Genomic DNA, 26962 nt, shown 5'->3' on the forward strand with positions numbered 1-26962 from the left:
TGCCAGGGTTAGGCTTACGGGTTCTCTTTTAGTTCTACGTAATCCTCCTTCCCAATATGACATTAAATCTTCATAAGGATGATAGATTAAGCAAGGAATCAGGTAGACCATTACACAGTAGTCTGCACTTCGGTTTAATGCTCCTGGGTGGATGCATGGAGTTATCCCACTGGCGCATCTTGGGGAGGTATTACATATTGCTCTGTGTTATTTATAGTAAGGTTCTGACTACATAAGTGCATGTGTTCAGGCGGGATCTTTCCTACGCATGTCCCCCGGCCCCGTACGGCTGCTAAGGTTAGGCGGGGGCTTCGACTTGTCCACCGGCACATGGAGGGTGTGGATGATAGATTGTAACCTCCTGGAGTGGCCAGTCCCTCATAAAAAGGGGGCGCTATGTCATGACATAGCCAACAGGACTCAGTGGCATTGGGATTAGTATAATTCAGGACTTGAAAGGCATATTGGATCAACTTAAGTAGGTGGTCATTGGGGTTTCTTGATCTAGGTTTTTCAGTACTTATCATAGGCCGTTTGGTGGGGCTTGTGGGGAGTGAGAGGATTACGGTTCGATTGTGGCCCGTCTGTGTTGCCCCGTAAGTGGCAGGGCTCTGAGTGACAACTGTTAGGCTGGGCCCGGTTGGAGGTGGTGGGGCAAGTATGGGGTTGGACCCTATGGTGGCTTTAGAGGTTTCTATAGAAAGTTTTATAGTGAACGTTAGACCATCGTCATAACGTTCTTTATAGAATCTGAGGCCCCAGGTATATCCCCTCACCCAGTTAGTTTGTCTTTTTCCCAACTCAGTAAAGGCTATTTTGAGTGGGTGACACCACTGGTCTTTACAGGCTGGGTTCTGTGTCCATTTGGGACTGCTCCTGGCGTGAGAATAATTTGCCGTCACGGTGATGTAGTCCCAGCCTGAGGTGGGTTTCCAATAAGTGTCACCCGTGGTTTCGCAGCCCCAATTGCGACAATAAAAGTGGGCTGCCCCACTACATGAGTGGGTCCATTCCCTGGGTCTGTGAAACCCGGGGCATACATAGAAGGTAAGTGTGCTTAACATACTTCGCTGACTCCAGTCCCCACAGCCTCCCCAAGGGTCTAACCCGAGTCGCCCCCGGGGGGATGGTTGTGAAGGGGGCTTCTGGAGGTCAAAGTAATTTTCTACGTCCCAGTTGGCTGGGGCTCCCATGGCTAACTTACAGACGTCAGGGTATAAGTTAGGCCACTAGGTGTAGGGAGTAGCTGTGTGGGACATGTTCCAAACTACTAAGCCCGCACTATTAGTGACTTGCCAAGTCAAAATGGCTGGGGCATGGGGACTGGAGGCCCCATACCATGGCAGGAGTATAAACAGCAGAGCAAAGAGAGGAAGTTTCATATTAATTATTGGGGAAACGGGAGTCAGGTTTTTGGCACAGGGTTAGTTTAAGAGGATTGTCCTTACTGTGGTCTACTGTCCAACTGACGTCCTGGTTGGGTTTTCTGATGAGATCTGACAGTGGGTCAAATGGCTTCGCGTGGGTGTGGTGTATCCAGGTTGCTATGCTGTCCACCTTGATGGCTGTAGGGGTAGTCAGGATAACCTGGAAAGGTCCCTTCCAACGAGGTTCGAGGGTCTCAGCTCGGTGTCACTTGACAAGAACCCAATCTCCAGGGTGGAACTGATGGGGTACAGACGGAGGTCCTGTTGCATATAAGTCCCTTAGTCTTGGCCAAATACGTTTATGGACTCGTGGTAAAGCTTGGAGGGAGAATAAAAAGGAGTTATCATGATCTGACTGGATAAGGTCAGTTCTGAGTTTAGGTATGATGGGAGGAGGCCTACCATACATGATCTCATAAGGTGTGAACCCCAGCTTATATGGGGTGTTGCGTACTCGATACAGAGTGTAGGGGAGCAGAGCCACCCAGTTAGTGCCAGTCTCCATGGTCAATTTAGCAAGGGTCTCTTTTAAGGTTCTGTTCATTCTTTCTACCTGTCCTGAACTCTGGGGTCTATATGCACAATGTAATTTCCAATTAACCCCAAGTGTGGAAGCCAGACCCTGACTTACCTTAGAGACAAAGGCTGGCCCATTGTCTGATCCCATCATAACAGGAAAGCCATACCTGGGCAGAATATCTTCGAGTAGTTTCTTTGCTACCACCTGTGCAGTCTCATGCTTGGTTGGAAAAGCCTCAGTCCATCCTGAAAAGGTATCTATAAACACCAGTAAGTACTTATAGCCATATTTCCCAGGCTTTACCTCTGTAAAGTCTATTTCCCAATAGGCTCCCGGCAGGGTTCCCCTCTCTTGGGATCCGGTTATAGAGGAGTGTGGGCAGGTGTTTTGAAGTTGGCAAGCTGCACATCCGGTGGCAATTCTGATTTTTCAAGGACGTTTCTGATAGATAGTTTGGATTGTCGCATAAGGTCCTGTAGCCGTCTGGAACCTAAATGAGTTGTTTGGTGAATTCGCTCTAGAACTTCTTGTCCCATGGCCTCGGGGAGGATGATGTTATTTTTCATATCTCGCCACCAGCCATCCTTAACCTGGGCCATTGGGAGTTTACTCATCCATGCGATGTCTTTTTCGGAGTATTCCGGATGAGGTGGCAGTTCTTGGGGTCCCGGGTTGGGTAGTTGTATTGGTAGCATCGGGACTTTGCTACAGGCTACTTGGCGAGCAGTCTGATCAGCAAAATTGTTTCCCCTAGAGACTGGATCGCTTGGTTTTTGGTGTCCAGAACAGTGGACTATGGCCAATTTCTTAGGGGCCCAGATGGCTGCTAGTAAGGCCAGAACTTCGCCCTTGTTTTTGATGTCCTTTCCCTCCGCGGTGAGTAATCCCCTCTCCCTATAGATTGCCCCATGGACATCGCCATGGCGAAGGCATATCAGCTGTCTGTATATACAGTCATCCGGAGGCCCTGCCCTAATTTGAGGGCCCGTGTCAGGGCGATTAGCTCGGCTTTTTGCGCTGAGGTGCCCAGAGGCAATGCACCAGCCCAGATAATGTCCGTATCTGATGTGACTGCGGCCCCTGCATACCTTTGTCCTTCCGGGACAAAACTGCTGCCGTCAGTGAACCAAACGACTTCAGCGTCTGTTAGGGGATAGTCCTGCAGGTCTTCCTGTAGCCCATGGACCTGGGCTAAGATGTCAATACAGCATGGAGGGGAGCATCCAGGTCTGGGTCAGGCAGTAGTGATGCGGAGCTTAGGGCCTGAGGGGAAGTATAGACTATCCTCGTAGGATTGAGCAATAGTCCCTGGTAGTGGACCATGTGAGCGTTGCTCATCCATCGGTCAGGGGACGCTTTCAATGGCGTGTGGAGTGGTCACTCGTAATTCTTGACCCAGTGACAGTTTATCAGCGTCCTTTACCATCAAGGCGGTGGCTGCTATCATTCGGAGGCAGGGGGGCCATCCTGCTGCTACCGGGTCTAGTTTCTTTGACAGGTATGCTATGGGTCTAGGCCAGGGGCCTAGATGTTGGGTCAACACCGCCTTAGCCACCCCATTATGTTCATCCACATATAGGTGGAATGGTTTGGATACAACTGGCAGTCTTAGCGCTGGGGCTGAAAGGAGAGCCTTTTTCACTTGTTGGAAAGCCCGTTCTGCCTCTTCCGTCCACTCAAAGGTCTGCTGAGTTTAAAGGCTATGTACAGGGGTTTGGCCATCTCAGCGAAGCCCGGTATCCACAATCGACAGTACCCTGCCATCCCCAAGAATTCTCTTACCTGCCGCGGTGTAGCAGGTCGGGGAATGCAGAGTACAGTGTTCTTGCGGGCGTTGGTGAGCCATCTTTGTCCCCCTTTCAATAAGTATCCCAGGTACATTACCTCAGACTTGCAAATTTGGGCCTTTTTCGCTGAGGCCCGGTACCCCAGGTCGCCAAGAGCCTGGAGGAGGTTTTCAGTTCCTTGTAGGCAGGCCTGTTGGGAATCTGCAGCTATTAAGAGATCATCTACATATTGCAAGAGTGTTATATCAGGGTTTTGCTTTCTATATTCACTTAAATCCTCGTGGAGGGCCTCATCAAACAGGGTGGGCAAGTTTTTGAACCCTTGTGGGAGGTGAGTCCATGTCAACTGTCCACTTATACCTCTCTCAGGGTCTGTCCATTCAAAGGCAAAAAGATCCTGGCTCTTGGGGGCCAAGGGCAAGCTAAAAAAAGCATCTTTTAAGTCAAGAACTGTGTACCATATTCTGGTGGGCCCCAGGGCACTGAGGAGAGTATAGGGGTTAGGGACAGTAGGGTGTATGTCCATAACCCATTTATTAACTTCCCTTAGGTCTTGTACAGGTCGGTAGTCCCCACTATTGGGTTTACGCACCGGTAACAAAGGTGTGTTCCAGGGCGAGTGACAGGGGCGTAGCACACCTGAGTCCAGGAGATGTCTAATATGTGGGGTGATGCCCGATTTGGCTTCCATGGGCATGGGGTACTGTTTGACTCGGACGGGGTCAGCCCCAGGCTTTAGCTCTATGAAGAGGGCCGGCTGATGTCTAGCTAGCCCCATGCCTCCTGTTTCTGCCCAGGCTTTAGGGAATCAGTGAAGCCAGGACTCAATGTTGAGTTCCTGGGAAGGGGGGGTGGTTTGGTGGAGTAGATGTTCGTCCTCCAAACGCATTGTGAGTATTGATAATGGCAAGGTCTGAGAGCTAGAGCTAGTTACCGTGGGGCCATTGGGTTGAAAATAAATGTGCGCTCCCATCTTGGGGAGTCTCTTCCCAACAGAGGGCAAGGGCTATCAGGGATGATGAGGAATGAATGAGTTACTTCTCCTGTACCTAAGTTAACAGTCCGTTGAGTTGTCCAAGGGTACCTTTTAGTCCCAGTGGCTCCCTGGACCCAGGAAAATTTGTCTGAAACTTCTCCATGGGGTCTGGTCAACACTGAATGTTGAGCTCCGGTATCAACCAGAAATTGTACAGGATTCCCCTCCACTTGTAGGGTTACCCTGGGCTTGGGGAGGGGATCCGAACCCCTTCCCCTCTATTCTGAATCTCGGGTAACCAGAGTGGGGCTGGGTTTCGTTCCCCATGGTTGCGGTCTACGCTTATTTTTGGGGGGGCAATTACGTGCCCAATGTCCCTTTTCTCTACAATATGCACATTGATCTGGGTCCAGATTGCTTTGGAACCCTTGGGGCTTTTGAGGTTCCCTTCGAGGGGTTGATTCTTCCTGGACAAAGGCAGTTAGGACTTTGGACATTTCTTTTGTTACTTTGAGTTGCTTATCCTCCGGGGTATCTCTGGCATTATAAACCCGTTTTGCAGTGCGGAGTAGATCTTGAATCTGTTTGCCCTCTAGGTCCTCTAGTTTCTGTAGTTTCTTTTTAATGCCTGATGCTGCCTGATTTACAAAAGACATGACTACTGCTGCCTGATTCTCAGGGGCTTCAGGATCCATAGGGGTAAACTGCCTAAAGGCTTCCATTAATCTCTCTAGAAATGCTGCTGGACTCTCTGTCTTACCTTGCAAAACTGCATATACCTTGGCCAAATTGGTGGACTTGCGGGCAGCAGCCCTGAGACCCACCATTAGAGTCTGGCGATAAATGAGTAGCCGTCCCCTACCTTCCGCCGTGTTGTAGTCCCAGTTGGGCCTAGTTAAAGGGAAACTCGCCTTGATGAGGTCTGGATTCACGGTTGGCCTGCCATCGTCTCCGGGAACCAGCTTCCTTGCTTCCACCTGGATTCTCTCTCTCTTTCTTCGGTAGTGAATAGGATATGCAAGAGCTGCTGACAATCATCCCAGGTGGGCTGATGGGTGAACATGATGCTATCTAGAAGGGCTATGAGATCTTTTGGATTATCTAAAAAGCGCGCCTTTTGGGCTTTCCAGTTGTAGAGATCACTAGTTGAGAAGGGCCAATATTGGAGTCGGGGATTACCGGCATGGGGCGGTGGGGGGGGGCAATCTCTCTAAGGGGCAAAGCCACAGTTGAATCTGCTGGGCGAAATGGATTTTCTCTCTGAGTGCGTCCTCTAGTGTGCCCGGCAGGGCCGTCAGTCCCTCCATGAGCGGCAGGGACTGCAGCAATTGCTTCTCGACCTTCTGCTTCAGGGCCCCCCGCGGCGGCTTCAGCCCGGGCAGGCACAGGGGGAGAAAGCTCAGCCAGAGCAGAGGCTAGGGGAGGGGTTTGATAAGGGGGCGGATGTAGACTAAGTAAGTCTTGACTATCAGGGAGGACGGGTGGAGGGGGTGCAGATGGGGCACGAGATCCTCGTGCTTCTGTCGGCCTGGCTGCGAGAACCTTGCAGCTTTCTGGGAACAGAAAGGGGGCCAACCAAGGGGGGGGGTGGTTTCCACAAGATCCTGCCAGACTGTAATGTAAGGGACTTGGTCTGGATGTCCCTCTTTACCTGGGAGATATACCTGAACCTTAACCTTAAGAATTATGGGGAGGCAAAAAGTGCCTTGGGTGGGCCATCCTATTCCGAAGGTTGGCCATTCGGAGTGACAGAAAGTGATAAGTCTTGATCTCCGGATATCCAGGCTCAGGTTATTGCCTCTCGCCCAAACATCCTTAAAGTTAGCCAGGAGAAGGGAGAGCGGGGTACTCTGAGTTTGCCCCATTAGACTAGGTTGTTCCCAGATCAAGATAATAGTTGAGACGAAAAGAAAGGCGCCTAGAATAGGCAGAAAGCGACAGAGACACCGGTGTAAGGGGTGCGAGACGAACGAGCAAGTGAGGAATTCGAAAGGGCGAATTTAGGGTGTGTGTTCCGGTTCAACCAGTCCGAAGGGTTGGATGAAAGCCTTTGGTGGCCTGGGGGTAGGAGCTAGGCAAGTTTCATCCTCCGACAGCGAGAGTAGGAATTCTTTTCCTCTGTCCGCCAGGGTGAACCTGAAAGTGACATGGGTTAGGAGCGTGTGGGCAGAAAGAATTTCCTCCAACGTGGAGGGGCAACTGTTAAGGTACAAGGGACCAGTGGTGTTCAGAACGTTAGGATTCTCATAATTTGTTTACTCTCATATCATTGACTCATTGAATCTGGTTTTAGCTCCTTTTTTTTTTTTTAAAGATTTTATTTATTTATTTGACAGACAGAGATCACAAGATCACGAGTAGGCAGAGAGGCAGGCAGAGAGAGAGGAGGAAGCAGGCTCCCCGCTGAGCAGAGAGCCCGATGCGGGACTCAATCCCAGGACCCTGAGATCATGACCTGAGCCAAAGGCCACCCAGGCGCCCCTGGTTTTAGCTCTTAATACCTATCTCTTATATTCCCTCCCTATATGTGCGATGTCGCAGACAAGGGGAGGGGGACCTTTCAGGTGCTGTCCTGCTCGCGTCCCTTGCGGGAACTTAGGAGGGTCTCAGCTAAGGTCTATCCGTATAAACCCCAGACCAGGCTACTCCATGGAGTAGATGACCATTATGCCGTATGACACTCCGCAAGACTCAGGGTGCAGCCCAGTCAGACTCCGTAGCCAAAGGCGGTGGAGCCACACAAACACATTCATACAGTCAGACATTCCTCAGATTCAAACGGGTTAGACACCCTCCCCTTAAACAGAATGTAACCTTCATAACCAGTATAAGGAACATATAACCACATTTAAAGACATAACATGAAGACATACATTGTTGGCCTCCGAGGTGGGACTCGAACCCACGATCCCTGAGGGGCCATTCCCGCCGGGCATGAGGGACGTCTCCGTCGGCCCGCTGGCAACTCTATAGCGCGTCCGCCAGGGCGTATTTGCCAGTCACCGCCCTGGGACTCTAACCCAGGTCCTGGGATTCTAACCCAGGAATAATCACAGAAAGGACAAGACACACAGTCATGACATAAGAACAAAGCATACGAAAAAACATAGAGACAAAAGACAAAGCCGGCATTCTTACCGATCGGTTGCAGCAACCTGTTGACCAGTTGTCTGGTGGGCTTGAAGGGGAGATCTCGGTGGAACCTCCAAATGAAATGCCAACAGAGTATTACTCCCACCTTAAAAGACCACCAGAGACGTGAGTCAAAGCCAAGCAGCAAGGGTCATTTATTGCAGGTTCAAACCTGGACCTCTGAGCCGCTCGTTGCCAATAACGCCGAGAGGTCCAGAGCTGGGTTGGTGCAGGGTTTTTATAGACAGATACAAACAAGTTTCGGGTACGGCTGAGCTGATTGGTTGACAGTTTAAACAGGCATTCTTGGCGCCAGCGGATTGATTGGTTCAGGGGGCCCGTGATCTCGCGAAACAAGCAAAGCAGTCTTACAGAAGCAGAACTGGCCGGTTAGCCCGCACTCGCGAAAAAGCAAGCATTTGTACAGAAGCGAAACTAGCTGGTTAACAGGATAAAAATGCACTTCTAGCCAGGGGGGTTCTTTTGGTCTTTCACTTACAAAGCCAGCTTTCTTCCATCAGCCTGATGGTGGTATATGTCTTGCCTGTGGCTGCCTCCTAATTCTGTGACTATTATTTTAGCAAAGTCTGTTCATACAGATTTCTCTCAACCTCAACTCTCTGTCTCTGGTGATAAGAATATTTTGTTCGGGCGCCTGGGTGGCTCAGTGGGTTAAGCCGCTGCCTTCGGCTCAGGTCATGATCCCAGAGTCCTGGGATCGAGTCCTGCATCGGGCTCTCTGCTCAGCAGGGAGCCTGCTTCTTCCTCTCTCTCTGCCTGCCTCTCTGTCTACTTGTAATCTCTGTCTGTCAAATAAACAAATAAAATCTTAAAAAAAAAAAAAGAATATTTTGTTCCTCCTGGCATAGAAAGAGTCTCTTTATCATGGGAGTTTTATCTCCTGCTTTCAGAAAGAAAAAGGGAAGGTCATTATGTTTTTAAACCTGCTGTTTTTTTCGAATGCATTTAGCTCAAAACAATCTTTATGTTAAAATGTCATATTTTGGGGTGGCCTGTTCTGGTCCCCTTCTTTCCCTCCCTTTGAAACTCCTCCCAAGGAGTCTCCCCAGTCCAGAAGCTGAGTTCTTAGATTGTTACGTGTCTCACTGAGCTGGTCTCTTAGTCCTGAGAAAAGGTCCATTCAGTCAAACAGCTGTGTCTTATTTCAGAAGGCCTATCTAAATCAGGCCTGGGTATGGTGTGAGTAATCAGGCATTTTATGAGGAGCATTTCTAGGAAACAAAAGAAAAGCAAATGTTCATGATTAGAAGAAACTACCAGCTCAGTTTTGATTTCAGAGGACCATCAGTCAGGAAGGTTTTTAGATCTTGGGTTGAAAACTTCTTTAGACCGTAAGACAAGGACAGGCAGTGGCAATCCGATGAATTTTCTTTGGTTTGCAGGGTGAATATTTCTGGGAATGGCATTGGGTGCTCTGAGGAACTTTCTGAGTGGTTGAGGTGCCAGGAGAGGTAAAGGTTGTTCCTATATGATCTGTTGTGGGGATTTCTTTTGATGTTCTTATCCTGTCACTCAGTCTCAGTTGGCCCGACCTCAGAAAAAAGGCAGTCATACTTCTCAGTGATGTCAAGTCTGGAGTATAAGAGGAAAACTGGAAATGTTACCTACTAACAAAATGCACAAATGGCAGGAGACAGTTTCCAAAGAGGAAAAAAAGTTCAAAGTCCGTGACCATGACACTGTTCAACCACAAGGCTATCCTATAGTTTTTATTGAAATGTAGTATTTGTGCCCTGTGATCTTTCCCAGTTTTATGAAAGATAATCTAAATAAAACTAATCTGTTTGCAAAATAAGTCTAGTCTCCTTAAAGTTCTTCTGATGATTTACCTAAGTGAAGCAACAATAGTGATGTGTCTCTCCTATACGCTCCTTTTAAGTCTGCTTTACTGGAACTTTTCGTGAGGAATCTCAGACTGGACTTTTAAAAGCCTTTTGAGGCTAAGAAACTATATTAGGAACCTGTCACCAGACTTCACTTTCATTACCTACAGATTGGGGTGAGTCCTTTAGGTTTGCAAGATATTTTGAGGTTCCTGAGCCTGCCAGGCAGTAGCCTCTACAAACCCTTGAGGCTGAGAACCTGGTAAGCCAACTACCAGGCCAGTAGTCCAAGAGTGTTTTGTAAGCATTGGCTCTATCACCTCAAAAGCTGTTTCTTAATCTGGTCCTATCTGATTCTGTGCATATTGTTTTCAACTATGACATTCCTGTCAGAGCCTTGGTAATATAACTGATGCTCCCAATTGTGTCCTGTTATAAGGGGAACAGATTTTTATTTAACTTATGCAAATTTTTATATTTCCATGAAAATAAGAATATTCAATAAGGGCTTCTGAATTCAAGAGGAAGCAGCTAGAGAGAAAAATAAATGTTTCATTTTGTTAACAAAGGTGTAGTCTACTAAATTGTTGCAAGTTACAGTTAGCTGAAGTGAAAAGGAGAAAAAAAAAGATTTCCTTAAATCTGGAACACAAAACACTAAAGAAGCCATAGTGTTTCAAACAAAAGAAAAACAGTAGAAGGTATCATCAGCCTCATCAGTTCACTTAGTCCCATGTAATCTCTTTTTTTTTTAATTTTTATTTTTTATTTGACAGAGAACAAAAGCAGGGGGAGCAGCAGGCAGAAGGAGAGGGAGAAGCAGGGTCACTGAGCAGGGAGCTCCATCCCAGGGCTCAATCTCAGGACCCTGGAATCGAGATCTGAGCCAAACACAGACTCTTAATGACTTAATGAAGGAGCCACCCAGTGCACCCCCTCACCCCCACCCCCACCCATAATCAACTCTTGCCCTGCTTGATCTTGGGTTAGCAGTTTTCTGAATTCTTCGGTTTCTTTATTAGAATGCTTAAAATTCTCAACCAGTTCACCGGTATGATTTTGAAGTTATCAGGAACCTGGACACTGCAATAATTGTCAGAGACCTTTCTATGTATCTCTTTTAAGGTGGAGCGCTTTTTGCCTATGGTTGATGGCAAAAGCCTTCAGAAAAGCATCAGAGTAAAGCAGAAGTTTTTGAATTTCAAGGCTCAAAAATAGACATGGTTAAAGATCTGCTGAGGGTTCATTATAATGCAATTGACAAAGAAATTTGGTTATGTTTTTTGGCATACAACATTCCCAGATAATAACTGGAATCATTTATTACCCAGTATAAAGACTTTGACATATTTCTGTGAATTTGGATATAATTCAATTTGCATATGATATAAATTCTTTTTTTAATTTATTTATGACAGAGACAGAGATCACAAGTAGGCAGAGAGGCAGGTGGGGGGTGGGGAGATGGTGTGTGGGGGGAAGGCTCCTGCTGAGTAAAGAGCCTGATGCCAGGGCTCCATCCCAGGACCATGAGATCATGACCCTAGCCGAAGGCAGAGGCTTAACCCACTGAGCCACCCAGGCGCCCCTAATTTCTGAAAACTTTATATTGGTAACAAATGCCCATACAAATATAATCTAAAGATTTAACATTACTTCTTATTTGACAGTGTTTCTCATGTATTTGAACATATTAAATAAACCTAGTTAGTTTAAATCTCTCTTCTTTTTTACAAAGTCAGAGAACACATTCTTCTGGGATTTTCCAGGGACCCTCTGGGCAATCTCGAAGTCAGTTTGAAGTCAAAAATAGTTTACTTACAATTTGAATTGGGAAGTTCGTCAGAAATGTCAAAAGACTGAACTCTTAATCAAATAAGATTACAGATCACTGTGAAACAATTGTTAGCTATCTGTGTAACAAAGTGATAATAGAAGATCTCAAAGGTAAGTATTGAAGATTACATGATTGTAAAGAAAACCTTAGCTCTTTCAATATTGAGAAGACTCTGTTGTCTCAAATTATTAAAGACCCAATAAAGACAACATGAAGCACAGGAAATTATTTTGATAAAACACAGACACTGCATTTTCTAGGCAGATTATTCAACAGGTAAAGAAAGTCTTTTACAACAACCTAAGAAAACTTTGTTGTTGTTTTTTTAACTAAGAAAGGAAATTAAATTCTAGTGTTGTGTAGACAGAGAACTGATATTGAACCTCATTTTTTGAAAACCCTTTTAATAAATTCATTAAATTTTAGTCGGCTTGACCACACAAAACTCGCTTTCTCTCTTTCTTTTTATATCCAGTTAGGTTTTTTGTTCTTTATTTTCCTTTTAAAAAAATTTTAAACAACCTTTAATTATCCTTAACTAAAGCAAAATGACTTGACTCTTCCCTAACAAAACATTTACACCTCCTATTTTCCCTTACCACAAACACATCACATTTTTCTTGAAACTTTATATACGGTTTCTTTCCTCTACCTTCATTATTCTTGGTAGTTTTATTTACATATATTTATTAGAATTCCCTAATTTCCAGTGAAAACCAGGAATTAAGTAGTTGTGAACTGTTTCTCATCTATCAGCATTCTGTAGTAGATTATCAAATTTATGAATAAGCCTTTCTTAACTTCTAGAGGTATGTGCTTCCTCATAGTATAATTTTTCAGTGTGGTGAAAAACATATGTTTACCGATAGAAATATCTTTTCTCTCTCAAATAAGAAGCCAAAGGTAGGTAAACTATACATTTAGCAATTAATATTTCAGCATTTTATCTTATTTGGAAATGATCTAGATAGTCAGTGAATATCCATTTAATTGAGTATAACTGTAAGATTTCGAGTTACCAGATTTAATTTAGTATAATTGTAAGATTTCAAGTTACCAAAAATATTTCAGAAAACATTTTTATCTAAACACATTGTAAAAACCCAATTATTGTTGAAAAGTTCATTTATAAACTTTATCCTACCTATATTTATTTAATTTACTTGTTTTTAGCCATTTGCTTGAATTACTCATGAAAATTTCATGAGACATTAAAGCTGGTCATAGTCTCCTGCAAGTTCTCAGTGAATTTGTCAAAACTTTTTGGGGGGCAGGGGTAGGGAGCTATCAGGGCTATGTAGGTTTCACGCTTGTTTGAGTGTCTTTGGCATTTCTTAATTTTTTTTTTAATGGGTCTCATAGGTGTTAATAGGATATTTGCTTAGGATGAAAGCTAACCTTTCTTTTAGATAGAAAAGCCAAAGTCTTCAAAGGTATACCTATTTCTTAATTTTTGCTGTTAGTCTGATCTCTTGTCAAGGGAATTTTAAACCAGCCAAGGCATTCTCTAGTGTCTTTTTCTTTTTCTCCCCCTTTTTCAATCTGATTTTCTCATAGGTGTTAATAGGATATTTGCTTAGGATGAAAGCTAACATTTTTTTTTAAGATTTTATTTATTTATTTGACAGACAGAGATCACAAGTAGGCAGAGAGTCAGGCAGAGAGAGGAGGAAGCAGGCTCCCTGCTGAGCAGAGAGCCCAATGTGGGGCTCCATCCCAGGACCCTGGGATCATGACCTGAGCCAAAGGCAGAGGTTTTAACCCACTGAGCCACCCAGGCACCCTGAAAGCTAACATTTTAGATAGAAAAGCCAAAGTCTTCAAAGGTATACCTATTTTTTTTCTTTCTTTTTTCCTTTTTCCTTTTTTTTTTTTTTTTTTTTAAGAAAAATATTTATTTATTTTAGAGAAAGAGCAAGAGAAAGGGGTAGAGAGGCAGGGGGCAGAGGGACAGAGGGAGAGATAGTCTTAAGCAAACTCCATGCTGAGCGCAAAGCCAGACACGGGGCTTGATCTCACAACACTGAGGTCACAGCCCTGAGATCATGAGCTGAGCTGAAACCAGGAGTCAGATACTTAACAGACCATGCCACCCAGACACCCCAGAAGTATATCTATTTCAATGTGATTCCAAAGCAATAAGCCTTTCTATGACTTAACTATGGACACAAGAGGCTTCCTTATAGAAGAGGCAAAGCTATAGCCCCATCTAAGCTCCAGAGTTACTCCTGAACAATAGCTTAAGAAAGTAAAGACCTCCATTGTCACAGACAGTAAGAATAGTTCGTGTTTGTGAAAACTTCTCTCTTGTTCTCCCACGAACATGATGGTCCAGTCACAGACCTGCTCGACTATGATACTGGGTAGGCAATACTAGGATGAGACTTTGTAAGAGCTAACAAGGCAACTTGTGGAGATGACTAAGGCCCCTTATCAACCGAGACCCCTTTATTAAGGCAAACTCCCCTGAGAACTAGCATGGTCTGGCAAAGAGAATTCTGTTTGTCATTTTGTGTTCAGGGTGTCCTGACAGCTAACTAACCACCTGATACATGTCCAATAACCTGTGCACCCCAGCTGTGGAAACCAGAGAGAACATTCTCGTTAGTCACAAAGTCATGCTCCAAGGACATTTCAATTCTGATATCGATTCCCTTGGGGGCGGGGTGTCTTCTCCCCATACAACCGAGCAATTCTCTAATTCTTTGTAGACACTGACCAGCTGTCCCACAAATGTAACTCAACTCTGACACTTTCCAGCTGAAGATGGCATCGGATCCCACAGATTAGGATCTCTGTTCCACAAGACCGCCCCCCACTTCAGATGCCTTTCCCAAATTCAGATTGTTCACCTGTAGTCTGACTGATCAGCTATAAACCAGACCCCATGGCCCCCTCCTTGAGTTTGATGAACTTGCTAGAAAGGCTCTCAGAACCAAGGACACTTATTTTCTAGATTACCAGTTTATTACAGAGGATAGCAAGGATATGAATCAATAGCTAGTTAAGAAACACCTATGGCAGGGTCCCAAACTCAAATGCTTCTATCCCCGTGGAGTTTGGGGCATAACACATTGATGCATTCTGGTTCACCGACCCGGAAACTGTCTGAACTCTGTCTTTTTGGGTTTTTATAGAGGCATCATTACATAGGCACAATTGATCAAGTCAGTGATCTTTGGCAATTGATTCAACCTCCAGGCCTGTTCCCCTCCCTCGGTGTGGGGGGAGGGTAGGACTGAAAGTTCTAATCCTCTAATCACTTGCTTGGTGCCCTGGTAGCCAGCCCCCATCTTTAGGTGTTTTCTAAAAGTCCCCTCACTCACATAAACTCAGGTGTGCTTGAAAGGAGTTTGTTACAACCATCAAGACACATTTACGGCTCTTCCTAGGAAATCTCAAGAGGAAAACATACACATTTAATCTTACTTGTCCATAGCAGTTTCCACAAAAAAATGAAGACCCCAAACCCAGAAAGGCACAAGTGTTTATATGTACGAGGTTGAGCAAAGAGTAGTTAGAGATTGTGAAAAAGGAACAAATGTCCTGGGGAGACTAAAGGAAGATAAGAGTTATTTTGACAAAGTCTGTTTGTACTTATTTTTCTCAACCTCAGCTCTCTGTCTCTCCTGATAAGAATGTTTTTCTCTTCCGAATATATATAAGGAGGGCAGCTTTTACCCTGGAGTATCCTCTCCTGCTTTTAGGAAGTAAAAGCAAAAGTCAGTGTGATCCTCTTGCACCTGCTGTTTTTCAAGTTACGTTTAGCTCAAAATAATCCCTTTGCCGGAAGTGACCTACTTTGAGGGGCCTCGTGTTCTGCCACCCCTCAGTAGCCCCGCATCTGTCACAAGGTCTTAAATACAGACTGTTGAAGGCCTAACTGAATGAATGAGTAAAATAAATCTACAAAAAAAAAAAAATTCCTTCTTGTAGTTAACAATGTGCTGGACTTCATATCAAGAAAAGTAGTCAGAAGGTCACCGATTTTTGTGTTATTTCATATAGATTAATGTATGGATTAATTTATACTGATTAACGTAGTCCAGGGACATGTTTTATTTGGCTTGAAATTATTAAACGTTTTAATCAACATTTAAAAATCAAGGGATTTTTCTCTCATTTTATTGAGATGTATGTGACATGTAACACGATATTTTTAGTTGTGCAGTTGTGATTGTGCACTATACGATGAAGTACAACTGTATATTGTATTTACAGTGCATACCATAATGGCTTGCTATACGTAATATATTGTGAAATGGTTACCCCAGTAAGATCAGGCAACATTCCTCACTTCATGTAAGAAAAAAGTTCAGATTTACTCTCTTAGCAAGTTTCAAAATTACAATATGCTATTATTAATTATAGTCACCCTGCTACTACACATTATATTCCTGGCACTTAATCAGCTTATAACAAGAAGTTTGTACCTTTTGACCATCTTCATTCATTTCCTCCCACACACCCCCATCTCTTGCCTTTGGCAACCACCATCTGTTCTTCTAAGAATTTGATTTTTATTAGATTCCACATATAAATGAGATCATACAGCTTTTGTTATTTCTGCCTTGTTTCAGTAAGCATAATGCCTTCCAGGTCCTTCTATGTTACCAAAAATGGTAGGATTTCCTTCTTTCCTGTGGATGAATAATATTTCATTATATATATATTATATATTTTATTATATATATTAATATATATATTAATATATTATATTATATATATTTTCATTATATATATACATATATATGTATATATACATATATATAATATATTATATTATATATATTTTCATTATATATATCTACATATATATGTATGTAGATATATATATATATATATATATATATCCCCAATTTCTTTTGCATTTATCCGTTGATAGACACTTAGGTTGTTTCCATACCATGGCTATTGTAAATAACGTCGCAGTGACTGTGGGAGTGTAGACAACTGTTCCAGATAGGGATTTCCTTTCTATTAAACATATAACCAGAATTGCTGGATCATGGTAGTTCTATTTTTAATTTTTTGATAAACCTCCACCATGTTTTCCATAGTGGTTGCAACAGTTTACATTCCCACCAACAGAGCACCTAAGAGTTTCTTTTTCTCCATATCCTTACCCACACTTATTATCTCATCCTTTGATGATGGCCATGCTAACAGATGTGAGGTGGTAACTTATTTTAATCTTGATTTGCATTTCGTTGATGATTAGTGATGGTCAACACTTTTTCAACTCCCTGTCAACCATCTGTCTATCTTCTTTGGAACTCTTGTCTATTCAGATCCTCTGCCCAATTTTTAACCAGATCATTTGCTATGGAGTTGTATGAATTCTGTATATAGTTTAGATATTAACCCCTTCTCAGGCAAATGATTTCCAAATACTTTTCCCATTATGTAGATTGTCTTTTCATTTTATTAGTAGTTTCCTTTGCTGTGCAGAAGCTTTCCAGTTTGATGTAGTCCCTCTTGTTTGTTTTGGGTTTTTTTTTTTTTTTACCTGTGCTTTGGGGGTCTTATCCAAGAAATCATTGCCAAGATCAATGCCAAGAATTTTCTCTGTTTTTTTTCCTAGGAGTTTTATGGTTTCAGGTCTTATAGTGAAGTCTTTGATCCATTTCAAATTGAATTTTAGGAGTTGGATAAAACAGTGGTCCAGCTTCATTTTCATTCTTTTGTATGTGGATATCCAGTTTTCTCAGCACCTTTTATTGAAGAGACTATCTATCCTTTACTCATTTTTTCTTGGCTTTCTTGTTAAAACTTAGCTGATTATATATGCATAGGTTTATGTGTAGTCTCTATGTATGTTTTTATGCCAGTACCTTACTCTTTCAATTAAATTCCCTCGTAATACAATTTGAAATCATGAAGCATGATGAGTCCAGCCTTGTTCTTCTTTCTCAAGATCACAGTGGCCATCCAGGGTATTCTGTAAGTTCAAAAGAAATTTAGGAAAGTTTTCTTTATTTCTGTGAAACTACCATTGGGATATTAATTAGGATTGCATTGGATTTGTAGACCACTTTGGGTAGTATGAATATTTTTACAATATTAATTTAAGAACGTAGGATATGTTTTCATTTATGTGTCTTCTTCAGTCTCTTTCATCAGTGTCTTAGAGTGTCCCGTATGCAGGTCATTCACCTCCTTATTTAAATTTATTCCCAAGTACTGAATTGTTTTTAACGTGATTGTAAGTGGGGTTGCTTTCTTAATTATTCTTTTAGATTGTTTTTAGCATATGGAAATGGAACCGATTTCTGTATGTTGACTTTATATACTACAAATTTACTAAATTTATTCTAAGAGTTTTATCATGAAGTCTTTAGGGTTTTATGTATATAAACATGGTATCTGTGGGGACTATTTTATTTTTTTTCTTTCTGATATAGATGTTTTTATTTCTTTTTCTCACCTAATTGCCACATTTTCAGTACTATGTTGAATAGAAGTGGTGAGCGTGAGCATCTTTGTCTTATTCCTAATCTAGAGGAAAAGATTTTCGCATTTCATTATTGCACATGATGTTAGCTGTGTGCTTTTTGTATGTGGCCTTTAATGCTGAGGAACATGACTTCTTACTCAATTTGCTGAGTGTTTTTATCATAAAATTTTATTTTGTCAGATGCTTTTTTTGCGTTTATTGTGATGTTCATATGGCTTTTATCCTTCACTTTCTTTCTTTTTTTTTTTTTTTTTTTTATATCCTTCACTTTCTAATGTGGTCGCAACCCTGTTGATTGATGTGAGGATGTTGAATTTTCCTTGCATCCCAGGCATAATTCCCACTTAATCATGGTGAATGATCGTCTTAATATGTTGAATGCAGTTCAGTAATACTTTTTTTTTTTAAAGATTTTATTTGTTATTTATTTGACAGACGAGATCACAAGTAATCAGAGAGGCAGGCAGAGAGAGAGGAAGGGAAGCAGGCTCCCTGCTGAGCAGAGAGCCCGATGCAGGGCTCAATCCCAGGACCCTGGGATCATGACCTGAGCCAAAGGCAGAGGCCTTAACCCACTGAGCCACCTAGGCGCCCCTCAGTAATACTTTTTGAGAACTTTTGCAGCTGTGTTCCTGAGGGAAATTGGCCAGTAATTATCTTTTCTTGTAGCATCCTTATCTGGCTTTAGTATCAGGGTAATGCTGGCCTTGTAAAATGAGTTTGGGCGTGTTTCTTTCTCTTCAAATTTTTGGAAGAGTTTGAAATGGATTGGTGCTAATAATTCTTTGAATGTTTGGTAAAATGTACCACTAAAACCATCTAGGCCTGGGCTTTTCTTTGCTGGGAATTTTTGATTGCTAATTCAATCTCCTTACTAGTAATTTGTTCAAACTTAATATTTCTTCATGGTACAGTCTTGATAGGTTGTGTTTTCCCAAGAAGTTACCCACCTATTTATTCTAGGGTATCCAGTTTGAAAGTGTGTAATTATTCACAGTAGTGTCTCATAATCCTTTGTGTTTTTGTGGTTTCAGCTGTAAAGTCTCCTCTTTCATTTCCGATTTTACTTATTTGAGTCCTCTATCTTTTTGTCTTAGTTAACCTAGCTGAAGTTTTATTCATTTTTTTCTTTAAAAAACCAGCTCATAGTTTCATTGCCATTTTCTGATCTCCATTTCTTTATGTTCTGATCTTTATTGTTTTGCTTACATTAAGCTTAGTTTGTTCTTCTTTTTTAGTTTCCTGAGATGTAAGTTTGTTTATTTGAGATCTTTCTTTTTTCTTTCTTTTTGTTTTTTTAAGATTTTATTTATTTATTTGACAGAGAGATCACAAGTCAGCAGAAAGGCAGGCGGAGAAAGAGGGGGAAGCAGGTTCCCCACCAAGCAGAGAGCCCGATGTGGAGCTCGATCCCAGGACCCTGAGAGCATGAGATCGTAAGATCATGACCTGGGCCAAAGGCAGAGGCTCAACCCACTGAGCCACCCAGGTGCCCCTCTCTGTTTTTTCTTAATATAGGTGTTCATTACTAGAAATTTCCCTCTTAGAAGTACTTTTGCAGTACCCTATAGGTTCTGAAATATTGTGCTTCCATTTTCATTTGTTTTTAGATTTTTGTTGATTTCCCTTTTGATTCTTCTTTGACTCATTAGTTTTTCAGTAACACGTTGTTCAATCTCCCACAATTGTGAACTTTCCAGCTTTCATCCTTTCACTCACTTCTATTTTTACACCATTGTCACAGGAGAAGATACTTGGTATGGTTTTAATCCTCCTAATTTTAGTAAGACTTGTTTTGTGGCCCATCATGTAATCTAACCTGGAAAATGTTTCGTGTGCACTTGAGAAGAGTGTGTCTTCTGCTGCTGTCAGATGGAATATTCTGGTATATGTCTGATAGGTCCATTTGGTCAAAAGTGTCATTCAAATCCATTATTTCCTTATTGATTTTCTGTCTGGATGATCTATCCGTTGTTGAAAATAGGTTATTGAAGTGCCCTATTACTGCACTTCTGTCTGTTTTATCCTTGAGCCATATTAATAGTCATTTTATATAATTTGGTGTTCTCATATTAGATACCTAGATGTTTACAATTGCTATATCTTCCTGATGAAATGAACTTAATCATTTATATAATGGCCTTTTAAAAAAAATTCCTGTTACAATTTTTGACTTCCTGTCTTTTTAAAGCATATTTTCAGTGTAGTTACTCTTGCTTTCTTATGGTTTCCATTTGCATGGATTATCTTTCTCATTCCTTTCATTTTCAGCCAATGAACATCCATAAAGCTTAAGGGAGTCTCTTACAGACACCATATAATTCATTCAGTCACTGTCTTTTAATTGGAGTATTCAAGCCATTTATATTTAGCATCAATTTTGATAGGTAAGAACGTACTACTGCCATTTTGTTAATTGCTTTCTGATAGTTTCATAGTCCTTTTGTTCCTTTCTTCATATCTTGCTCTTTTTCTTTGTGAGTCAGTGATTATTTGTTCTAGTGTGCTCTGGCTCTTTTCCTTTATCATCTGTGTCTCTTACAGGTTTTTGCTCTGTGGTTACCATAGGCTTTTATAATACATCTTACAGTAACAATCTTTTGTTTAAAGCTAATAACAGCTTAACTTCAATTGCATTAAAAATTTCTACTCATTTACATGCCCCCCACAATTGATGTTGGGGCACCAATTATTATCTTTTTATATTGTGTATCCATTGATGTAACATTATAGTAATAATTATTTTAACACTTTTGTGTCTGAACCTATATTAGAGTTTGAAGTGATTTACTCACCACCATTGGAATATTAGAGTTAAATTTGGCTATCTATGTTTCTTTGCCAGTGAATTTTATATGTTTTCATGTTGCTATTTGGTGTCCTTTCATTTCAGCTTTAACTCCTTTCAGCACTTTTTCTTTTTTCCTGGCAGGTCTATTGGTGAGAAATTCCCACAGCTTTTATTTGTTTGGAAATGTCTTTATCTTGCCTTTATTTTTCAATGAGAGTTTTGCTGGACCTTTAATAAGTTGTTTTTTTTTGTTTTGTTTTGTTTTGTTTTTCCTTTGAGCATTTTGAACCTATCCTTCTACTCTTTCCTGGCCTGTAACCTTTCTGCAGATAAACCTGCTGATTGCCTTATCAGGATCCCTTTGTATCTGGTAATTCTTTGATCTCTTGCTGTCTTAAAAGCTCTGTCCTTGATATTTGAGAGCCTAATTATAATGTGTCTTGGTGAAGATATCTTTGTGCTTAGTCTGTTTGGGGGAATCTTTGACCTACCCGTACCTAATGCCTACCTTGCTTTCTAAGTTTGGGAAATTCAGCTATTTTTCCTTTAAATTAGATTTCTTCCCTTTCTCCCTCTGTTCTCTTTGAAAGATTCCCATAGTACGAATATTATTTTACTTGTTGGTTTTCCATAATTCAGATAGGCTATCTTCACTCTTTTCCTTCTAATTTCTTGAATTTCCTCCAACTGGGTAGAATCAAGATATCTGTCTTCAAACTCATGGATCCTTTTTTCTGCTTAATTGTGCCTGCTGTTGAAGTTCTCTGTTGCATTTTTTTTTCATTGCATTCATTGTAATTTTCATCTCCAGAATGTGTTTTTTTTTTTCATTTCTTCCCTGTTTCTATTTTATTTTGTTCATGACTTATTATGTTCTCATGAATCTCGCTAAGCTTTCTTAAAATAATTATTTTGAATTCTTTTCCGGATAACTCACAGATCTCCTTTTTGGGGAGATGAGGTCAGTAACTAGAAAACTGTTGTCCTTTGGTAGTGTTCTGTTTTCTGACTTTATCTTTCTGATGGTTTTGCATTGATGGATAGTCACTTCTTCCAGCCTTTTCATTATGTCTCTGGTGGAAAAAGACTTTCACTTGGGGGGTGGCTGTGAGGGTGTTGGCTGGGTGGGTTGCAGTGAAGGAGCAGGAGGCTGGCTGAGGACAAAGCAAAAGCTGGCACCTTGCACCCCCCCCTTCACCCACTCCCCTCCATATGCTGCCATCTTTGGTTCCTGAGAAGGTAACTGGCATAGTCTCCATGTAGGTTCATCAGCTGAGGATAGCATTGGTCAGACTATAGGAACTTTCTGTGGCCAATACTGTGGAGGCCCTACAGGTGTCAGAGGCAAAGAGAGCTATGGGAGCATCAGAAGCAAAAGCTTCTGGGAACTTTCCGTTCCTTTTCTTGCCCCATTAAAGACATTCTAGTCAAGGGGACCCTTCTCAGCACCTGGCCTGGCCTGTTGGTGCTCAGAGCAGTATTAGAGCCAGAGTCCTGGGCTTGGGCAACATGGAACTACCATAGCACCCCAGTCCTGGAGCACATATGTGCTTGCTGTCGGTGTGGCACTGGTAGCTAAGTGGTGGGCATGTATAGGTCTCCCGTGAAATCAAGACCTGGGGACTTGGGGGCTCACTGAAGTGACTCTGGCCAAAGGAGGATGAGATGCAGCAGTGGCATGGGTCCTGGGATGAAAAGATGCAGCAGTGGCTGAGGCCCAGAGGGTAGGGGGCTGTAGCAACACAGCCTGGAGATAGTAGGTCAAAGCCCCAACTTTGGCCCCAGGGGCAGTCAAAAGATAGCAGCAGCAGAACTCTGGTGATTCTTTGCTGAAGCCACATACTGGGACTTGGGGAGCTAAGCTCAGAGCAGTGGCAGCACAGTTCTGACAATGAGAGTTCAGAGCCAGAAACTGGGGTCTGAGGGGTGAGGTTCAGGGCAACAGAAGCATCCTGGAAATTACAGCTCACAGCCATGACCTGGGACCAAGGCGGTGAGGTTCAGGGAGACAGCAGCCCAGTCCCAACAAGGAGGGTTCAGAGCTGTGAACAGGGATGGGGCAAGGGTCTCAGCACAGCAGCAGCACCAGCAATGTGGCTGAGTTGCAACCTGGGTTGAGGTCAGCAGTGGCAGACCATTTCCAGAAATGAGGGTCTTCCAGAAATGGAAGACCATGACCTGGGACCTATGGGGTGGGGGTGGGGGTGGGGGGGTTGTGCTAAGACAGGATGGTCCTGATGATGAAGTTCTAGAACCTAGGTGAGGTTCGGTGGGCTGAGGTCTGGAGCCGATGACCAAGAAAGAATTCTTGAGACATCCTTGGTGCAAAATGGTGGTTTATTCAAGCACGGGGATAGGCCCCAGGGGCAGGAAGAGCTGCTGCCCGGGGTTGTGAGGGATGGCAGGTTCTGTACCTTGCGGTTGGGGGAAGGGGAGGGGAAGGGAGGTGTCAACGGAGCTTTCATATGCTAAAGAGGGCCTGGCTAGATCAATGTTGTCTTTTAGCCAGCCATTAACATCAAGATAGTTGGGAGATTCTTGATGGGATGTCACAATCCTGCTATCAAGTGTCTTTGTTAGTGAGATTTAGGTTCAGAAGAGATTTAACTATACTTACATTTCCTTCTACCTCAGCCTCCTTCAGTTTTGTTCATAGAGGAGAGGGTGACAGTAGGGCTTGAGGAACTGAGTTATTTGCCTCTGGACATTGTGCTATTGATAAGGTAACTTCTTTGTTAGTAGATCTCTAGGACTTTCGTAAACCAAGGGAGACTCCGGTCTTGCAGGAAAGTTAACCATTTGTTTCTTATGGCGGTCAGGGGTGCCTGAGGAATGCTACACATATTACCGAGGGGGAGCGGATGGAGAGGGGGTGCAAGGTGCCAGCTTTTGCTTTGTCTTCAGCCAGCCTCCTGCTCCCTCATCACTGATAAAAAATGACTTGGGACCCAGGGAGTGGAGCTTAGAATAGCAGCAGGCTGCTCTGATAATGATGGGACAAAGCCGCAGCCTGGGATTTGAGCAGAAAGCAAAGGAGTAGCTGTTGTGGTCCTCTGTATGGTGAGAGAGGTGCTGTGGCTTCACAGTCCTGGAGACAGGAGCACGGCAGCAACTGGAGGGCAGGTCTCAGAGCAGGAGCAGCTCTAGCCTTTGTGGAGTTGGAAGGGGGCTCTGAGGCAGCTCTGTCAACTGGAATTAGCCATGGCGAAGACTCTGGGAAACCTTTTTAACTCAGCGATAAAGCTTGCTGGGGTTCTCCTGCTCTGCTCTTTCCAGTGGGATAAAATTCTTCTGAATTCGTCCTTCTGGGTGTCAAGCTGCTCTTGGTTGTAACACAAGTAATACAGCCACCCTTTAGTATTTTTTTTTTTTTTAATCTCTGCAGGGTTTTGCTGCTACTTTGGAGGCCAAAGCTTTCCCTGAACTATTTCCTTTGGTTTTCTGTGTGTGTGTGTGTGTGTGTGTGTGTGTGTGTGTGTGTAAGGGAAGACAATCACTGGAACCTCTTAGCCATCCATCTTCCTGATGTCATCTTGTTTTTAATTACTGACAATTTAGTTATAATGTGTCTTGATGTGGGTCTTTTTCAGTTCATCTTACTGGAAACTCTCAGAGCTTCCTGGATCTGGATGTGTTTCTTTCCCCACGTTGGAAGAGTTTTCAGACCCTATTTTTTTGAATAAACTGTCGGCTCCTTTCTATCTCCTCTCCTTTTGGGAACCGTATAATGTGAATATCAGTCCACTTAATGATGTCCCAAGCTCTTTCCACTCTTTTTCATCCTTTTTTCTTTTTTTTCCTTTTTACTCCTCTGATTTTTATAAACACTACTGCCCTGTCTTCTAGTTTGCTAATCCTTTCTCCCATTTCATCTAGGTGATTATTGGACCCCTCTATTAAATTTTCCACTTTACCTATTGTACTCTTCAGCTCTGTGATTTCTCTTTGGTACTTAACATTTTTTCTTTCTTTGTTGAGATAGAAAATTCTCACTTTCTTCATGCATTGTTCTCCTCACCCCAGTATCTTTATGACCATTATTTTGAACCACGTATTAGTTAAGGTCTGTTCCTGGGGATATTTCCAATTTCTTCATTTTCTTAGCTCTCTGTGTTGATTTCTATGCATTAGACAGAACATCTCTGTCTTGGTCTTGACAAAGTTTTTTCCAGTAGGCTAGGTGGTGAATCTTGTCTACCCGCCTAGATGGAGCTCTTGGTTATCTTTCAAACCTTTGTGATTATCTAAACAGCCTTCTTTGTTCTTAATGTCCCAGCAGTTGAGGGAGTGCTAACAAGGGGAGGATCTCAGTCAGTGCCTACACCTACGCTAATTAGAAGCTGGGCCCTCAGGCAGTGGCCTTTAAAATAATCAAATAGACCTCTTTCAGGGAAAGACGGGGAAAGGAGCTTCTGTCTACTGCCTCTGCATGGAGGGAGGTTAGACAGCTGGGCTGAGACATTTCTTTGTTTGTAACAGTCCCACTGAATCTGTGCATATAAACCATCCTGGCCATCAGAACCAGGCAGTCAAAAGGTGCGTCATCCGGGTAACAGGCAAAAGCCAGGGCACCAAACGTATACACCAGCTCTTCCCAAGGACCTGAGGGTGGTCTGCAGCAGAGCACAGGGAGAACAAGGAGATGGCCTCCCCCGTTGCCAATCCTCTAGATACATGCTAAATGAGGATCCTGACCCTCAGGCTGCAGCTTTTTTAAGATATGCAAATATATCTCTTTTAGGAAAAGACTGAGAGACAAGTGTTGTGTCTGCTTTTTCTGTGCTGAGCACTGTGGAGATAGCCTTGATGAGTCTTAATGAGCCATTTCAAAACTGCTTCTTCAGTTGCTCTAATCTTGTGGGTCTCATGGACACAAGCCTCACTGACTTTCAGAGTTGGTGTTTTGGGGGGCCCATCCCTCAGGTGGAAGTCTTAAAAATTGAGGTCTCAGATGTGGGGCCCAAAGCCTCTACCTGTCAGGAAGAAACCTAGTTGTGAGTTCCCTCCCAATTGTACATCACTGTGCTGGATGGGGCTTATGATGATAGCCTGGGGCAGCTTTTCCAACCCTTTTCAATGTGGGTGGTTTCTCCCCCCTTGTTTAACTGACTTGTAGGAGTCTGTCAGCTAGATTTCTTTCAGAGGGAATTGTTCCTTGTGTAGCCGTAGACTTGGTGGGAGCTGAGTTCTGGAGCCTTCTATGTCACCATTTAAGATCAAAACTGCCACATCAAGAGATTTAAAAATCTAGATTGCTGGTTCTCTCACAGAAAAGAACAGCAATATTGCCCATAGCATGGAAGGGTTGGGTCTAAGTGGCAGCTGAAGAAGGAACAGAAGGCTGGCTGTGGACAAAGCAAAAGCTGACACCCTCCAACCTTTGCCCACCCCCACTCCAGGTTGGGACAGTCTTTAGGAATCTCCCACCCATCTTAACGTTAATACCTTGCTAGAGGGCAAAAAGACCTTGGCGATGGCAGGGCCTCTGGTATCCGGTATCTTGTAGGTGTCCTTTAGCATATGAAAGTTCTACTGAAGCCTCCCTTTTCCTTACTTCCCCCAACCCCAACCTACAGAACCTGTTACATCTCACAACCCGGGGCAGCTGCTCTTCCTGCCCACCGGGTCCTGTCCCCGTGCTTTAATAAACCACCATTTTGCACCAAAGATGTCTCAAGCATTCTTTCTTGGTCGTTGGCTCCAGACCTCACCCCACCGAACCTCAGGTGTATTCTAGAATTTCATCAGCAGCTGTATGTAACCTGTACACGAACCTGGTTTTTCTTTGCTATTGGGCACAGCAATCCAGTCCCAGGCCAGGCTGGCTTCACCATTAACACCTGCCTGGCTCCTCTTAGCTATTTTTTCACTCATATTGAGCTATAACTGACATACAACATTGTATAACTTTGTGTAAGTTTGGCCACGACATGTATACGTTTCATCATGGCTTGAAATACATATATTTAAAGTGATTGTCATGACAAGGTTAGTCAACATCCATCACCTTATACAGTTACAAAGAAAATAATTCTTTGTGGTGAAAACTTAGAGGTTCTACTTAGGAACTTTCCCTCTCAGCTACTGTGTAATTTTGGTGATGGTGTAGGACCTATTGCATGGCACAGTATGACAAAGATGTTTACAAGGTTGTTACCTGGGGGTTGTGGTTTTAATCTAGTCCCACAAAA

At 43.0% G+C, this 26962-nt stretch overlaps 1 protein-coding gene across 1 annotated transcript; it reads right to left on the minus strand.

The window, feature by feature from the left end:
- Positions 1 to 1383: 1383 nt before the first annotated feature.
- On the minus strand, positions 1384 to 6795 carry LOC131830184 (uncharacterized). The gene is given in 10 exon segments (XM_059172538.1): positions 1384 to 2367; positions 2370 to 2863; positions 2866 to 3156; positions 3159 to 3298; positions 3300 to 3639; positions 3642 to 4715; positions 4718 to 5702; positions 5705 to 5920; positions 6031 to 6300; positions 6303 to 6795. Coding segments are annotated over 10 exon segments (5067 nt in total). The 5' UTR covers positions 6576 to 6795.
- Between the last annotated feature and the right edge of the window lie 20167 nt (positions 6796 to 26962).

The sequence above is a fragment of the Mustela lutreola genome, chromosome 4, assembly GCF_030435805.1.
Source record: "Mustela lutreola isolate mMusLut2 chromosome 4, mMusLut2.pri, whole genome shotgun sequence".
NCBI lineage: Eukaryota > Metazoa > Chordata > Mammalia > Carnivora > Mustelidae > Mustela > Mustela lutreola.